Here is a 14,483-nt window from a genome sequence, read left to right on the forward strand (position 1 = left end):
ATACACTTCCTGTTCCTTCTGTAGCCTCCCTGCTTCCTCAACACTACCTACCTACTCCACCTACCTTTCTATCATCTGCAAACTTGGCCATAAAGTCATCAATTTCATCATCCAAATCTTTGACATATAACGTGAAGAGAAGTGGTCCCAATAGTGATCCCTGTGGAACACCACTTCTCACTGGCAGCCAACCAGAATAGGCCCCCTTTCTTCCTACACTCTCCCTCCTACCTATCAGCCAATCCCTTATCCATGCTAGCATCTTTCTTGTAATACCATCGACTCTTGTTAAGCAGACATGTGCAGCATCTTGTTAAAGGCCATCTAAGTATCCAAGTAAACAACATCCACCTACTCTCCTTTGTCTATCCTACCCGTTATTTCTTCAAAGAATTCATACAGATTTGTCAGGCAAGATTTCCCTTCAGGAAACCATGTTGACTTGTCTTTACTTTATCATGGTCTTCCAAGTACCCTGAAACTTTATTCTTAATAATGGACTCCAACATCTTCCTAATCACTGAAGTCAAGCTAACGGGCCTATAATTTCCTTACTTCTCTCTCCCTCAAGATTGGAATGATTTTGTAATTTTCCAGTCCTCTAGTTCTCCAGAACTATTCCAGAGTCTACTGATTTTTGAAAGAACACTACTAATGCCTCCACAATCTCTTCAGCTAACTCTTTTGGTACCCTGGGGTATAGTCATCTGGTTCAGGTGACGTATCTACCTTCAGACCTTTCAGCTTCCCAAGCACCTTCTCCTTAGTGATGGCAACTATACTCACTTCTGCCCCCGACACTCTACAATTTCTGGCATACTTCTAGGGGCTTCCACAGTGAAGACTGACACAAAATACTTATTCAGTTCGTCCACCATTTCTTTGACCCCATTGCTACCTCTTCAGCATCATTTTCCAATGGTGCAATATCTACACACACCTCTCTTTGACTCTTGATATACAGTATTTGAAAGAGCTTTTGGTATCCTCCGATAGTTTCAACTAGCTTACCTTCATATTACATCTTTTCTTTCCTTATGATTTTTTAGATGCCTTCTACTGGTTTTTAAAAGTTTCCCAATTGTCTAACTACTTGCTAATTTTTTTTTGCTATATTATATGCCCTCTCTTTTGCTTTTATACTGGTTTTGGCTTTCCTTGTCACCCATGGTTGCTTCATTCCCTCTTTAGAATATATCTTCATCTTTGGGGCTTATCCCACCTTCCAAATTGCCCCCAGAAACTTCAGCTACTTCTAGTGACCCCTTATGATCAATTTTGGTCAGCTCCTCTCTCATGCCTCTGAAATTCCCTTTCTTCCACTGTAATACTAATACATCTGACTTTATCTCTACCTCTCAAGCTGCAGGGGTAATTCTATCATATTATGATCACTGTCTCCCAAGGGTTCCTTTTGCTTAAGCTCCCTTTCAAATCTGCTTCATTACACAACACCCAATCCAAAATTATCTTTCACCTAGTGGGCTCAACTACGTTGCTCCAAAAAGCCACCTCACAGGCATTCTACAAATTCCCTCTATTGGGATCCAGCACCAATCTGATTTCCCCTTTTAATACATGCCATACCTTTCCCAGAAAAGATCCCAGTTATCCAGAAATCTGAATCCCTGCCCCCTGCACCACTTCCTCAGCCATTTATTCATCATATCCCTGCCCAGACTAGCACATGGAGCTGGGAGTAATCCAGTGATGACTATCTTGGAGGTCTTGCTCTTCAACCTCTTCCCCAACTCCCTATACTTACTGCTTACCACCCCCCGCCCGAGAATCTTCCGAAGCACTCTGAGACATCCTGGACCCTAGCAAATGAGAGGAAACATAATCCTGGCTTCCTTTTCATGGCCACAGAATCTCCTGTCCATCCCTAACTATTGCCTTATCACTACCATTCTGCCTGATTTTACCCTTCTCTGCCCAGCTTCAGAGCCAGCCAGAGTGCCACTGACCTGTCTGCTGCTGCTGTGCTCTGATAGGTCATCTCCCTTAGCAGTATCCAAAGGGCTATACTTGTTGCTGAGGGGAGCCCTGCACTGACTACTTACTCCCCTTACTTCTCCTGGTGGTCACCCAGATACTACTTAAAGCCTGCACACTGTGTGTGACCATCTCAGTAAAAGACTCATCTATTAACTTTACAGCCTCTCAGATGGTCAAGTCATGTCAAGTTTATTGACATTTAACTATACACATGTATACCGTCAAACAAGATGTTTCTCCAGAGCAGGGGGCAAAGCACAACAGTGCACATTACACACATATAACACATAATAACTTGGGAAAGTAAGGATAAAATCTATAGATGAATCATACATAAATAAAGTGCATAAATTAAATATTGTAACCTACAGAACACATTAACCGGTGACACTTCGAATGCAATGCAGCGGGGAGTTCAGAAGCCTAATGGCCTGAAGGAAGAAACTGTTTCCCATCCTGACTGTTCTTGTTTTTATGCATCAGTCTCCTTCCTGAATGGTAGAAATTCAAAGAGGATGCAGGATGGATGAGTGGGATCCTTGATAATACTAAGGGCCCTGTATACATAACACTCCTGATAAACATCCCTAATTGGTGGTAGGGAGACCCCTTTGACCCTCTCAGCCACCCTCACAGTCCTTTGAAGGGACTTCCGGTCCAATGTTCAGCTGCTCCTATAAGAGGTGGAGATGCAGCTCACCAGGATGCTCTTAACGGTGCTCCTATAAAGTTCAGTTAAGGCGTTGGGGGTGGGGAGGCTCGCTTCCCTCAGTCTCCTTAGGAAGTGGAGGCGCTGCTCTGCCTTGTGCCTTCTTGTTCAGAGAGGTGATATTAAGAGACCAGGTGAGTGAGGTCATCTGTGATGTGAATTCCTGAGCGCTTCCAGCTCCAGCTCATATACTTTGTCAGTCAGGAACTGAAGTTGGATGCGCTTCCTGCAGATGTAGTCATCAGGGAGACAATTAGGTACCTTGAAATCCCACATCACAGAGGAGTATTCCACTGCCTGAACTACTTTCCTGCATACACTTGTTATGCTTCTAACTTCTCAAACTTAAGTTCCAGCCTGCCCAAGCCTGAACACTTTAACACTGTCCATTCACACAATGACCATTTCCACTCAAACTCCGCTTCTTTTAATTGGCCCTTGCAAATTAAGCCTAGTTACTATTAATCCAAGCAATCTCCCGCTCCGCTCGCTTTCTAAAGCTTGCGTGTTAAGTCCGCAAGGAACTGTCTCCAACTCACTCCGCAACCTCCCGCTCCGCATTTTAGTAGAGGTTGTGTACATTCATTTCTTTCTTTCTTTTTAAATCTTTTTATTAATTTTTCAAAATTACAAACTCAATAACAAAGTTGGTACAAAGAGATTGGAAAAATGTTCATCAACATACATAAAATGAATTTTAAGTAGCATGGATATAAAAGACTTCCAAACTCATAATGAGATTAAACATTTAAAAAGAAATAAAAAGCAAAAAAGATATATAAACAAAAAAAAAGCCAAAAGAAAAAAAGAAAAAAAAACCCAAGAAAAACAAAACAAAACAGGGCTAGACCAACAGCTTATATCGGACATGTTCAATAATGTCGTTAACTCCGCTCCTCTCATCATATAATTTAAATTTAGAAAAGAGATTCGGAAAGGTCAGATTACATCATATGAAAATGTTGCATAAAAGGTTTCCAAGTTTCTTCAAATTTAACCAAAGGGTCAAAAATATCACTTCTAATTTTTTCTAAATTTAAACTTAATATGGTTTGAGAAAACCATTGGAATGTAGTTGGAGGATTAGTTTCCTTCCAATTCAACAAAATAGATCTTCTCACTATTAAAGTAATAAAAGCTATCATTCGACAGGCTGAAGAAGACAAAGATCTATGTTCTACCATTGGCAGTCCAAAGATTGCCATAATAGGATGGGGTTTTAAATTGAAACATAGAACTGTTGAAATAATATCAAAAATGTCTTTCCAATATTTTTCCAAAAGAGGACAGGACCAAAACATATGAGTTAAAGAAGCCACTTCAGAGTGACATCTATCACAGGTAGGGTTTATATGGAATAAAAACAAGCTAGTTTATCTTTGGACATATGAGCTCTGTGTACTACTTTAAATTGTATTAAAGTATGTTTAGCACATATAGAAGAAGTACTAACTAATTGAAAAATTTTATCCCATTTCTCTGTAGGTAGGGAAAGTTGAAGTTCCCTTTCCCATTCATTTTTAATTTTGTCAGATTCATTTCTGAATGCATCTGATAATTGCTACAGTTTGATAATTATTTCTCCGATGAACTTAATAATTATCAGATTGCTACAAATCTGATAATTGTTAAGTTTAACAGCAAAATGGAAATGAGTGGATTTGAAAAAGATGCACACCCAAAATGCTAGAGGAACTCAGGGGGTCAGGCACCATCTATGCAAATGAATAAACAGTTGATGTTTCAGGCTGAGACCTTTTTTTCAGGAATGGAAAGGGGGAAGATGCCAGAATAAAAATTGAAAATGATGATACAAAATTGACAAGAGGGATATAAAAAAGGAGTTGCAGTGAATTTTACTTTTGGAATGGAGAGACCTATACAGTTTTGTACCTCCAAGGTTCCATGAAAGAATCCCTGTTACATTTGAGATACAGTGGCATACTACGTTGATAAAACAAATTTTAGAATTAGAGTAAAAATACACAAGTTCATAAGAAACTTACAACAGAAATAGAAAGACTGGCAGAATGAGCAACCGTGGCAAAGAAATATGAGGTAATGAAGAACAAGAAGAAGCCTCAAGGAGGGAAGAGGAAGGAGGAGAAGATGGCGGTGCGACGCAGTGTACGCGGCCGTTCCGAATGATATCGTAATGTGTTAACTAGGGGCAGTGAACAACCCTGATTTGATGCAGACAGCCGTGAGAAGCACGGAGGAACACCTGGAGAAACTTCTGAAATGCCCGCTTCGCTGCCACTGCTACTGTGCGATCGAGAATCTCCGGAGGGGAAGGCCCCAAATCCTCGGCTTTGCCTATTGCCTGTTGCCAGGGCCGGGATCAAAGCCCTCGGCCGAAATGGTGCTCAGTGTCGGAGAGCTGGTCGGAGGCTCAGAGTTTTCGGACGGACTCGGAGTCGGATGCTTCATCGGCAAGTTTGCGGCGCTGGAGGTTCACCGTCTGTGTGAGATGATGGGACTTTCGAGAGACTTTGAGACTTTTTATCGTGCCATGGTCTGTTCTTTATCAAATTACGGCATTGCTTTGCACTGTTGTAACTATATGTTATAATAATGTGGTTTTTGTCAGTTTTTCAGTCGGTTTGTCATGTGTTTCTGTGATATCATTCTGGAGAAACATTGTATCATTTCTTAATGCATGCATTACTAAGTGACAATAAAAGAGGACTGCGTGTCCTCATAATCTAAGATAAATGGTACAATTTTTCAGGTGAGTCCAGTGTTCAAGGTAAATTTATAATCCAAGTACATATACAGGTTTCCCCCGCTATCTGAAGGTATGGTGTTCCTATGAAATGGTTCGTAAGCCGGAATGTCGTAAAGTGAATAAGCAATTACCATTTATTAATATGGGAAAATTTTTTGAGTGTTCCCAGACCCAAAAAAAACCTACAAAATCATGCCAAGTAACACACAAAACCTAAAGTAACAGTAACATATAGTAAAGGCAGGAATGATTTGATAAATACACAACCTATATAAAGAAAATACTTTTCTGCAGTACTGTCTAGCACAGCGAAAATCTCGCACAAGCGCTCTCAGCAGAAACACTCTCTCTCCAGTAACCTTTAAGCTGTGAAGCTGCCAAATCATACCAAATAACACATAAAAATACACAGCCTATATAAAGTCAAAATAATGTATGTACAGTGTAGTTTCACTTACCGGAATTGGGAAGACTCCAATAAATTGCAGTTTCGTCATAGTTAAACACTTGCTTATACGAATAACCACCTGATGCAATCGGCAATCGCCTCTGATCTGGGCCAACATTTACATGCTGGGCGGCACTTAATTAATTAGCTTGTTTATTTCGGCTTTTTTCTTAAAGATGTGCTGCGTGCGTTCCGACTACTGCTGCACCACTGCATTCTTCGCGGCAATCTATCAGTCCACGGCCCGGAGGTTGGGGACCACCACTGCTTAAACTATGAAGTTGCCCTCGCCTCAGAAACCAATCAAACCACACATGACTACCTTTAAATTCCACTTTCGCAACACTTTCATCACCATTGTCCAGTGCTTTCTGTTTCAGCTTATTAAAAAGACTGACTTCTCCTTAAGTATAAGAAAACTTAATAGAACACCACGCTTTGTACATCCACCAATCCACTCAAGCAACAGACTTTACATTTTATCCATTACATCGGCAGCTTTCAGAATTCTTTCTCCCTGCATATAAATAGTGCGAATGGTGGACGCAGGCAAGTTCAACGCGCGGACAATGTCCTTACTTCATTCACCACGATCGAAACGCTTAATTATGTCTAGTTTTACGCTAAGTGTAACAGCCTTACGAGCTCTTTTAGGCTTTTCCGATACCTTAGACCTCATCTTGCTAACGGATGCACAAAATAAATCGAGATAAAGCACATGTTTAAGCAATGCCGGCTAGAATGCAGTTCCGGGGGAGGAGCTTGGCTGTTTGGGCGCGCTGCCTTTTTTTGTAACAGCGAGGTGTTGTAAAGCACACGTTCGGAAAATGGGGGTCACCTGTATGTTACCATATGCTACCTTGAGATTCATTTTCTGGCAGGCATTTATAGGAAAACAAGACATACATTAGAATTTTATGAAAAGTCCTTGAAAACGACTCTGTGGGTTGTAGAATTAGTTCAGAGTAGTGGTGAATGGAGTTATCCACACTGGTTCAGGAGCCTGATAGTGCACAATAATAACTGATATTAACCTGGTGTGAAAATCTAAGGCTTCTGTCTCACAGCTAGAAGAAAGCATGGCCTGGATAGTGGGGGGTTTGATAATGGATCCTATTTTTAAAGTTCAAAGTATATTTATAATCAAAGTATGTATACATTATACAACCTTGAGATTTATCTCCTAACAGGCAGCCGCGAAACAAAGAAACCCAAAAACAAACTATATATTGTGTTAGACTGTCTAACACCTAACGTACAGAGAATAAAAAACAGATTATGCCCATAACAAAAACAAAATCAAAATAAAATAACCCATAAAAAAGACCAATGTGCAATAAAAAAAACATCATGCAAACAGCAACCACAAGCAAATAGCGTTTCTCAACTAAAGTCTGTAAAGAGAGTCCATAGTTCAGCACAGAGCTGAGTAAATGTCATGGAGCAGTGATCCGAACCAGCCCACACCTCAGCTCAGTCCCGAAACCCTGACCTTTTCAATCTGGCCTGCACTTAACTCTCCATCCAAACAATGGGTTCTGCTGCTTCTAGCAGTGATTTGAACCGACCCGTAACTGGCATTGGGCCTCAACACTCTGACCTTTTCAATCTGGCCCAGCGCTCAAATCTCTGTAAGAACCATGGGTTCTGCTGCATGGATACGCCAGACTTCGCTGTCTCGATTCAGCCTGTAAATTTCTGTCCGCATATTGTGTTTAGTCGCATTGATATGCTCTGGGTGCTGGACCCTGTGGCTTCAATTCAGCCTTTGCCCAACCTTTCCCCACTGTTCTCAGCGATGGGCCCGCCACCTCACCTCGAGTCTGCCACATCAAACTGCTCCAAGTCCAGACTTACTTGCGATGATTGCTTGCCAGAAAAAGTGTGGTTAACGAAGTATTTAGTTGCTATCCTTGTTTTGCTAGCCACTAGACAGGAGTCACTGAGGTTCACTAGCACCACCTTAAACTGGAAGTTTCTTGTGGCAAAACTCCATGGAGATATACTCAATAGTAGGGAAAGCCTTGCCTTTGACAGACTGGGCTGTATCCATCACTTTCTGTACCTCTATTCCATTCTTGAGCACTAGTGTTTTCATACCAGGTGATGATCCAGGCAACAGTTGATACACTTCATGACCAACACCTCAAAGAACTTCGTCATGAATAACTTCAAGTGAGTGAAAGATTACAGAAATCTCTCTTCTGCACAAATGATCTCAGCCCAAAGTGTTAACTCTTTATTTATTTTCACAGATGCTGTCTGACCTGCTGAGTTCCTTCAGCATTTTGTGTGTGTTCTGCACAAACATTTAGACAATATCAGGACAAATGAATAAAGTACTGAGTAATATGACATAGAATTTTATAAATAGTGGAAAAACGAGGATTAAATCAAACATTCTTTATAGGAGATGTGTCTCCCCTCAGCTGGAAAGTTGAGTTCCTTTTAGGAAGGTTGTAAAAGCTCTACTGGGGTAGCAATTAAGTTTTAAGAGAATGATTTCAAGAAATAGTTACATAAGTTGACTGGAGAAACCTAAGGCAGTTGTTCTTTGAACTGAGGAGGAAGTGAGGAAAAGTATTAAAAATCATGAGGGATTTAAACAAAGGAAATTCTTCTAACAGCTGAAAAGTCAAAAATAAAAGCCACAGATTAATGGTTAATGGCCAAAACATGAAAGCCATTGTGAAATAAAATTTTTATTTGTAAGCCGATCACAAACTAGAGAAAATCTGCAGATGCTGGAACTTCAAGCAACACACACAAAATACTGGAGGAACTCAGCACGCCAGGCAACATCTAGGAAAAGAGTACAGTCGACGTTTTGGGCTGAAACATCAACTGTACTTTTTTCCTAGATGTTGCCTGGTCTGCTGAATTCCTCCAGTTTTTTGTGTGTTGCTTTGTATTAGGAAATGCATGTTTAGAATTTGGATTAAACTCCTAGTCTGGGTAATGTATAAAGATTAAACAGTAACCTGCAAAAGAAAATTAAATTAATATATTGTGGTGGGCACTTGGTCCATAATGATGGACGAGGAAGCTCGTTAACTCAACAATCGTTTTATTGTGATAACCATAAAACAGACCGGGCACCATGACCTGGAGAGTGAACCCAACTAGTCTCATACAAACGGAAGAGGTGACCATCACACACCCCGGTTACAGTTAGGGTGACCCACCAATACACAAGCAAATAACTGTAACACCTAAGCTAAAAAGTAACAATAAATGAACTGGAACTTCCCACCATAATCCCACAAAAGCATTTTAATACAAGAACAATAAACAGTACTGATCATTAGAAATGTAGGGGTGGGCTGTCGACCACGCCCCACCTCAGAATGTCACAATATTTATAAAACATATAGGAATGAATATATAGGAATATGACATGGCACATAACGAACAAACAAAGGAATGAAGGGTAGATAAGTGGATTGACCAGATTTCTCTTCTAAATAGCTAGCACAGACTCAACAAACCAAATTCTCTCTTTCTTTGAGGTACACTTCCCAGCAGGAAATAAGTTATTAAAGTTCGAAGGTTCTTGTTTCCCTACAGAATCAAATTAAAATAATTCTGCTACTGTAATGAATAGGACTAGCTAATAACTAAACAAGCTATGCTTACTCTCTACATACCCCCAATAAAAACAAATAATATATAAAAATATATACATTTGAACTAAATAAGTTGTGCAAAAAATAAGTAAAAAGTAAAGAGGCAGTGATCATGGGTTCAATGTCCATTTAGAAATTGGATCGCAGAAGGGAAGAAGCTGTTCCTGAATCGTTGCTTCTATACCTCCTTCCTGATGGTAACAATGAGAAGAGGGCATGTCCTGGGTGGCGGGGGTCATTAATAATGGATGCTGTGCCTTTCTGAGACACCACTCCTTGAAGGTATCTTGAATACTATGGAGGCTAGTGGCCATGATGGAACTGACTTAATTTACAACACTCTGCAGCTCACTTCGAATCTAGGTTGGCACAGACATTGTTGGCCTAAGGGCCTGTTCCTGCGCTGTATTGTTCTATATTTAATGTTTTTCCACAATGATTTTTCTCAGCTGACCTTGGTCTTAAATTGGGTAGCCAGTTTTATTTTAAAAATTGCTAGTTTTTTTAAAAAAATGTACGAAAATGAAGAGTCAAAAAACCAACTAAATAGCCCAGATGATAGAGAAAGTTCCCAGATTTCAAATAAATGTACACTGGCAAATTATAATTCTACACTTACTTTTTATATAGAGATACAGGCCCTTCCAACCCAATAAGCCCACCCAATTATACCCATGTAATTAATTAGTCTACTGACCAATATGTCTTTGAAATATGGAAGGAAGCCAAAACACCCAGAGGAAACCCACACGGTCATGGGCAGAACGTACATACTCCTTCACATAGCGATGGGAATTGAACCCAGGTCACTGGCACTGTAAAGCATTACATAAACCGCTACAATACCAAGCCACAACTGTTCCATTGTAAGAAAACCACAGTACATAGCAATTTAACTCAATTAGCTTAAAATATATAAAATTGTATTATTTATGCAGTTTCCCAGAAGCTTAGCATACTATGCACTATAGGACCTGTACATATACTTGAAAACACAAGGTAAATCTTATATTGAAGTACGGTAAAACAAATAAAGAAACACATTACTCTGAAGGGCAAACATTTTTCTGATTTATGCTATTTGTTAGAAAAATACTGGAAAATTCATTTTTCCATCATTTCATTACAGATGTAGCCATTACTGTAAGTGCATTTTCCAAAGACTACCTTGAGCATCATTTTTCAACTAATAAAATTTTAACCACATCAATGAATCCTGCGATATACAAACATAAAATGAGTGGCTATTGGGAATAGATCACCTTTAGTATGTGGGAGTTGGCATTAATTAACCTTGCAGTATGGATTGGGCAGTCTCCACGCAATCTATTCAAATTAGGCTTAAATTTGGCAGCTTAAAACCACCATGAATGTCAGTGGCAGAGCTGCTGTATGAGCATAGACTGCAACATTACTGTGTTAACCCATACTATTACAGCAGAGTTTCATTTTACAACTTGTTTTCTTATTATATTTTACTTCAAAATTGTTGGTCTATTTTCCCTGATTGTTGAATATTACTAAATAACATGCTATTTTTTTAACATGCTGTATAGGTATCTGGGCAGTTGGATACCAAGTTTTGAAAAGATTGTTAGGCAATAACTGTAAGTTCAGTCCAGGGGAAGACCATGCAGTCAATGATGAGGATAGTTGTTAAAATGCCAAAAGTTTTTTGGAAGTAGAAAGCTTGAACTATTATTGCAAGTATGATGAAGGTGATTCCAATGTGGCTAGGTAAGGAGGTCAGGATTTAAAAATGGAAGGGTTTAACTGCCTTTGAAATGAACTGGCAAGTTGTCTGTAATGTGAGATACAATCAAATAGGTCAAACTAGGTGAATGAGCAGTTAATCAGAGGATGTTTATCACCACTTGACTGATTATTGATTGCTTTGCCAGCAGCAGAGTTTAATTCTCTGATTCTTCAAAACAGAATTCATATTCTCAAACCAGCAAGGTGGGGAAGGGGGTGGTTTTTTTAACACAAGCTTTCTTTTTTACTGTGCATGTAATTCTCGTGCACTTCAACCTCAAATGCCCCTGGAACCAATATTACATTTATTTTTTGGATGACCATCAGAAATCAAACGGTCTGATTTGTTAATCCCTGCAATAGCATTTGGCCATTTTTTGTTTAAAAGTTGCCGGAAAGCTTGTGCTATTTGTTGGATAGGAAAGCTTTCAATGATAAATATAAGATAAACAGCAGTATTTTATTTTCCCAAAGATAATCCACACCCTGATGAGGTACAAAAATTCACACCCCGAACTGTGTATTTTACACATCTGCTGTAATGAACTTTACAATTCGGGAAATAAACAATCACAGCTCCTAGGAACCAATAACAAAATCAAATTTCAAATGAAACCACAATATCCTAAGCACATAAATTAATGGGCAATAAAATATCACAAAATAATTGCATTAAGCCTTGTTATGACTATGATCTAACAGTTCTATTATGTTGCCACTTTTGTCCTCAAACAATAAACACTTTCACTGCAAGTTGGTTTTAAACATAAGATATGTCTAAGGTTATACTTAAAAGTACTTAGAGTAAAAGCGGGTGATTGGGAGTATTAGGTTAAAGATATTAGTTTAAAAAGGGTACAGAAATTTGAGGAAATTGCACAGTGTATGATCCAAGTTATCATCAGGGATGTAGGGAGTACATAGAAGCCCAGAGCAGAATAACAAAACCTATTAAAGTTGCAGAGGATAATGGTATAAGGAATGGGCCTTAGGAACAAGAAGTCCAATACAATTATTATAGAAGCAGGATAGAGAATTTATGATCAAGATAACTACTATAATCAGTTCCGGTATTCACTTCAATATATCTTTTTTTACGTAACAAAAAACTTGCCTGTTGCTAGAAAACGATGTGTTGCTAATAGTAGCTGTGGTGAGATTTTGACCTTCATTTCACTGTCTGTTGGTTTGAAGGCAGAGAAATCTTGTTTTCTTTCACGATGTGTAATTTTCTTTTTGGTTCTGTTATCCGCTGCAGATGTGGAAGACAGTTGAAAGAGAGGAAGTGATTGGAGTTCATAAAAACATGTTTACAGGACATGATGACTGGCAAGTGAATCAGGTTCTAAAAACAAGCAATTTTTTCTTAAATTAACCAAAATTTAATTAATTTTCTTTATTTAACCAGCAGAGATGCAAGCTTTCAGTTACTGTGACACAACCTATATGAACTCACTTGAGTTTATAATTAAATCGGAAAAAAGCATAGTTCTGCAGCTTAAGGAATAAAACTTAAAAGATTGCATTTCCTCAAATAGAAAGTATATTCCCATTTTATATCTTACACTCCAATATAAAGATGTAATTTTCACCTGGAGGCATGCTACAAAATAACTAGAATTGCTAATATTAGAAGTATTTGTAGCTACTGAAGTTTTCACCCCTATTTCAGAGCATTGTGTTTTACATTATTATTTGCTTTTTACCAATGCAAAGCTGCATTGCTCATTCAAAGTGTTAAAAACAAACAGAAACGGCTTTGTAAGGTGTGCTCCAATCTGAAAATGGTATGAAATTTCCATCAACTCACTGTTACAGTTTTTAAATCTGGTTTTACCTCCCTCAGGAAAATGGGTTTCAGGTGCTGTAAGGGAGGAGTGCACACAGTATGGAATATAATAAAATTAACTTGTTTTCTACTTGTCTTCTAAAAGAACCAAGGCAGTTTATGGTTTACTCTCTCCATGAGTACAGTCTAGCTCATCCCACCACCTTGCAATCAGTCACACATAAAGAGTCAAAAGAGAAAGAGCTAACTACTTTTCTTTCTTAACCAATTCTGACAAAGGGTCTAGGGTCTGAACCTATTTCTTGTTCATCGATTATGCTTGACTTGATGGGTGCTTCCAACATTTTCTGTTTTATTTCAAGGTAGTTTACAGCATTTTGTTGATTTAATTATTTAACCAGGTCAATTATTTCCTTCCTTTCTCTGCCATGACAGAACCTTGCTGTCCAATCAAATTGAAGATTAATTTATTCAACAGGAATATTTAAATGCTGAACTTTCATTCACTGAAGCTATCTCATGCCGGATGCTGTAAGCAGCTAGTAAAGTTTCAAAATAGTGCAACGGATGTTCTCCCTTGACTGGTGTTGCAGCGCATGAAATGATGAGATGACTATTAATTGAATGGCAAGCAAATTTTGTTAGGAAATCTGGGACAGGAGGAAATTAAGGAACATCATGAGAAAAAGATGTTAAATTAAACAAAGTGAACACAGAAAAATCACTAAGCCAGTATGGATGTTAGTGGAAGGCATACTGTAATTCAGAATGTGTGGGTCTAAGTCTTACAAATTAGATACAGTGCCTATAAAAAGTATACAACCTCCTTGTAAGTTTTCATGTTTTATTGATTAACAACCTTGAATCACAGTGAATTTAATTTGGTTCTTTTTGACACTGATTAACAGAAAAAGATTTTTTTGTGTCAAAGTGAAAACAAATCACTAAGATCCTGCAGGACCTGCATTTCAAAAACAGCAAGTTCTCAAAGACAACTAATGGCCTGTTAAGGGCAGAGACATTACTTTGTTTGCTTATCCTTCCACTATACTTGGAGGAGTGTGCGTGTGTTTTTGTGTGTGCGCATGCACGCACTCGCGTGTGTACGTACTTACTCTGAGGATAAATGCAAATTATTTCTTATAGTCTAAAATATAGTTAAATTATAAAGAAATAAGAAATGTTTGCATGTCACAGTATAGACTGAGGATAAGACCAAGAACACTCACTATATAAATCAGTCTCATCCAGGATCTCTGATTTGATAATTTCTTCAATTACATCCTCTAGTGTGACAATTCCAAGCACCTCGTAAAATGGATCCCCTTCTCCTTCATTGTTCACTCTCTGTACTATTGCCAGATGAGATTTACCTACAAAGGACGAAAGGGGAAATAACAACATAAATCAATATAACACATGCAAATCTG

General features: G+C 38.7%; 1 protein-coding gene across 1 annotated transcript in view; it reads right to left on the minus strand.

Annotated features, from left to right (window-relative positions):
- Nucleotides 1-14,483, minus strand: part of LOC134358796 (metal transporter CNNM2-like) — a 158,155-nt gene that overhangs the window by 33,044 nt on the left and 110,628 nt on the right. Inside the window, exons 2-3 of the mRNA XM_063071294.1 lie at nucleotides 14,283-14,426; nucleotides 12,379-12,516 (exon numbers count right to left, since the gene is read on the minus strand). Coding sequence (XP_062927364.1) covers nucleotides 12,379-12,516; nucleotides 14,283-14,426 — 282 coding nt within the window. The remainder of the gene's footprint in view (nucleotides 1-12,378; nucleotides 12,517-14,282; nucleotides 14,427-14,483) is intronic.

The sequence above is a fragment of the Mobula hypostoma genome, chromosome 19, assembly GCF_963921235.1.
Source record: "Mobula hypostoma chromosome 19, sMobHyp1.1, whole genome shotgun sequence".
Classification (NCBI taxonomy): domain Eukaryota; kingdom Metazoa; phylum Chordata; class Chondrichthyes; order Myliobatiformes; family Myliobatidae; genus Mobula; species Mobula hypostoma.